General features: G+C 51.3%; 1 protein-coding gene across 1 annotated transcript; it reads left to right on the forward strand.

Annotated features, from left to right (window-relative positions):
* Positions 1-204: 204 nt before the first annotated feature.
* On the forward strand, positions 205-681 carry LOC110392064 (octapeptide-repeat protein T2-like; the record flags this gene model as incomplete). The annotated part of the gene is made up of 1 exon (XM_021384021.1): positions 205-681. A coding segment is annotated over one exon (477 nt), but the record flags the coding sequence as incomplete, so codon positions are not given.
* Between the last annotated feature and the right edge of the window lie 2,699 nt (positions 682-3,380).

The following is a 3,380-nucleotide window of genomic DNA, read 5'->3' on the forward strand; positions in this document are numbered from 1 at the left end:
AAGGGAACAGCAAGGCCAAGGCAAGGAGAAGAACAAGGGAAGGGAAAGGCAAAAGCGAAGACAATTAGAACATCCAAGGAAAAACGAACAGACACGCAACGGGAGGAAGAACACCACACGGAAAGCCTGGGAGAGGGCAAACGTCAAATCTGTAGGAAACACGGTAAGGAAGGCCTGGGTGAGGGCAAACGCCAAATCCAAAAGGAACGTGGCAAAAAGGGCCTGGGCGAGGGCAAACGCCAAATCCGAAGAGAATGCAGCAACGAAGGCTGGGGCGAGAGCAAACCTCATAGCGAAAGGGAACGCAGAAAGGCAGGCCTGGGCGAGGGCAAACGCCAAATCCAAAGAGAACGTGGCAAGGAAGGCCTGGGCGAGGGCAAACGCCAAATCTTAAAGGAACACAGCAAGGATGGCCTGAGCGAGGGCAAACGCCAAATCCGAAGAAAAGGTGGCAAGGAAGGCCTGGGCGAGGGCAACCGCCTCAGCAAAAGGGAACGCAGCAAGGAAGGCCTGAGCGAGGGCAAACACGAAATCCAAAGAGAACGTGGCAAGGAAGGCCTGGGCGAGGGCAAACGCCTCAGTGAAAGGGAACGCGGCAAAGAAGGCCCAGGCGAGATCAACTACCGAGCTGAACATGGCAAAGATGGCTCTGCAGAGAGCAAGCAGCAAGGAGACAATTAGAACACCCAAGGAAAAACCAACACACACGCAACGGGATGAAGAACACCACACGGAAAGCCTGGGAGAGGGCAAACGTCAAATCCAAAAGGAATGCGGCAAGGAGGGCCTGGGTGAGGCAAACGCCTCAGCGAAAGAGAACGCAACAAGGAAGGCCCGGTTGAGGGCAAACACCAAATCCGAAGGGAACACGGCAAGGAAGGCCCAGGCGAGATCAACTACCGAGCTGAACGTGGCAAAGATGGCTCCGCAGAGAGCAAGCAGCAAGGAGAACGCAGCAAAGGAGGCCCGGGCGAGGGCAAGGGCAATGAGAAGACTCGAGAAAGGCAGAGGCAAGGAGAGCACCACACGGAAAGTCAAGGCAAACCAAGGACAAGGACTACAACCGAGGGAAAGCCTAGGAAGAGGCAGAGGCAAGAAAAACACAGCAGGAGAAAAAGAAGGCAGCCTTCAGGGTACCCTCAAGCACAGTCACAAGCTCAGGGAGCACTACCTTGAGCCACGCTACTGAAAGGGTCAACATTGGTAGGTGTACATTACCCTTACCTGTATAGGCAACCAGTTACCAGACAGACAAGGAGGATTCCGAGGCATTCCAGGAAATCCAGGGTTCTGCTTCAAGCTGACTTCATGAGGAGCCACAGGGCTCCGTGCAGTTCCGGCACTACCCAGGAGCACCGCAATTCTCCACTGCCACCTGCAGAGCACAACACAGGAATGAAGGCTCTGCGCCCCATAAATGCACAGGTCGTACACTGTGAGCATTGCGCTTACCAGCAGCACAGTAGCAAGGTGCCTGGGGCTGTGAGACACGACGGCGCCACGGAGTTCGGTGACCGGGGCACGGTCGGGGAAGCCTGCGTGCTCAGCAGCGCTGCGGAAACTCACCAACCAACACGGTTATCACGTAGCGCTTCACTTCTTGCCATTTGACTACAAGATACATAGAGCATCAGGTAGGCATCACACTACAACACTGCTAATTGGAGAGCAGATAGCGTCACACAGGCATTCTTGCAGTTCCATAGTGCTTAGCAGTCCCATAGAGCACAACTTGGAGGCATAGATGTTTGACCTAGCAACAGAGCAGCTGTTACTCATTTCAGGCCTCCAAGGACACTCCAGAGATCACTCGAGCAAGTTCTAATGAACATGCCCACACTCCGTCAAGTACTTCCCACATTTCCCCCGTTTTTAATTTATTAATAAGCCAACAATTACTATTCTCTAAAATAATACCACTATTCATATTAATAATAGAACCATCATCACTCAAACAAGGCCTCGTTTGACAACACACTAAACCTAATTAACAACACAAGGCAAACGTAGCATAATGACAGGAAACACTGTTAAACCCGTTCATCAAGAATGAACACTTGTTTGGCCCATGGCCCCAGTTTCTGCAACCTGGAAAAGAATCCCTGAGGGTCCCATTCGTGCGTCCCTGGAACCGATTAGAGAAAACCTTCAACTTTGGTGTACTCTGCTACACTGATTTTGAGTGATCACTAGGAGTTGTCCAACACGTGCTTGGAGAGTGCTCACGGCCATGCCTTGGGACTCCTAGAAAATCAATGGTTGCACAACTTCCCAGAGTTGCACGTCGGATGGAATCGCTCTCAGTGGGCAAGCGTGCTAGAGCATGGCTAGGAGCATTCCTTCCCTTAGCTGGCTAACATCCTCACTTGGTGAGTGTGGCTGAAGCTGAGCGGTGCTGTGTCAGGGTACAACACACACACAGGCATCCATTCTAGACAACCCCGTACGCAGGAATAAGAAACTCCCTATGCATTATTTCTTATTGACCCTTGAGAGGCGGCAAAGCACTGGAAAGGAGAGAGAAGGAACACGCCAGCGGTGGATGCGATAGGCAGCGCCAGCAGGGCGTCCCCTGCTTCAAAGTGCACTTGTCCTCTCTCACCCATCACGGACTCTCTCCTGCTTGGATTCTTCTCAGGCTCTGCAGGGTTGGTTTCCATTTGGACGCTGCATCCGCGTGGCCAGCGCGTGATACAGAGCTCAAGCGGAACACCTGGTTGCAAAGCAAAATCAACTACCAAGGTCAGCCCTTTCCACGAAACAAGACATTTGCAGCTAGAGACACAACTAGCAGTTCCCTGAAAACCATCAGAATGCTTTGTTCTATCCCAAGATCGTTCTGCAGTGAGGGGCATTTGGGTCCCTGATAGAGGTGCCAATTGAAGGGAGCAGCGAACTAAGAATCTGTGGGGCAATACTCCAGAATCCTAGATCAGAACCACAGGTGGAATCCCAGTCAGATAGCGTGCGCCTTTTTCTCGAGTGATGCGTGGTCATGTTTTTCAAATCCTGACTAGTGCGATGAAAGGCAGTTGATCATTCTATGGTCCAGGGTCATCCCTTTGCCCGGGATTCCTTTCCAGGTTTTGCCTTCACAAATTAAGACAAGGCTAATTGGTAGGCTGATAACCAAGAGTTACTGATAATGAGGTGGTGAAATGACACTCAAAGAGCTATTCCCATCCATTCCAGCACTGGTGCCATCAAATCCTGTTCCATTCACATTTGACCTACTCCTAAAATAGAAGCAGCACACAGTAACCTAGATGATGCCTAATAATTCTAGTTCTTGAGGCTGCATTGCTAGCACAAGGAAATCACCCACTTCGCCATAACATTACTAGGCTGGTTATTACAATGCTATCCAGGGGGTAGTGCAG

Source organism: Numida meleagris, unplaced genomic scaffold, assembly GCF_002078875.1.
Source record: "Numida meleagris isolate 19003 breed g44 Domestic line unplaced genomic scaffold, NumMel1.0 unplaced_Scaffold896, whole genome shotgun sequence".
Taxonomy (NCBI): domain Eukaryota; kingdom Metazoa; phylum Chordata; class Aves; order Galliformes; family Numididae; genus Numida; species Numida meleagris.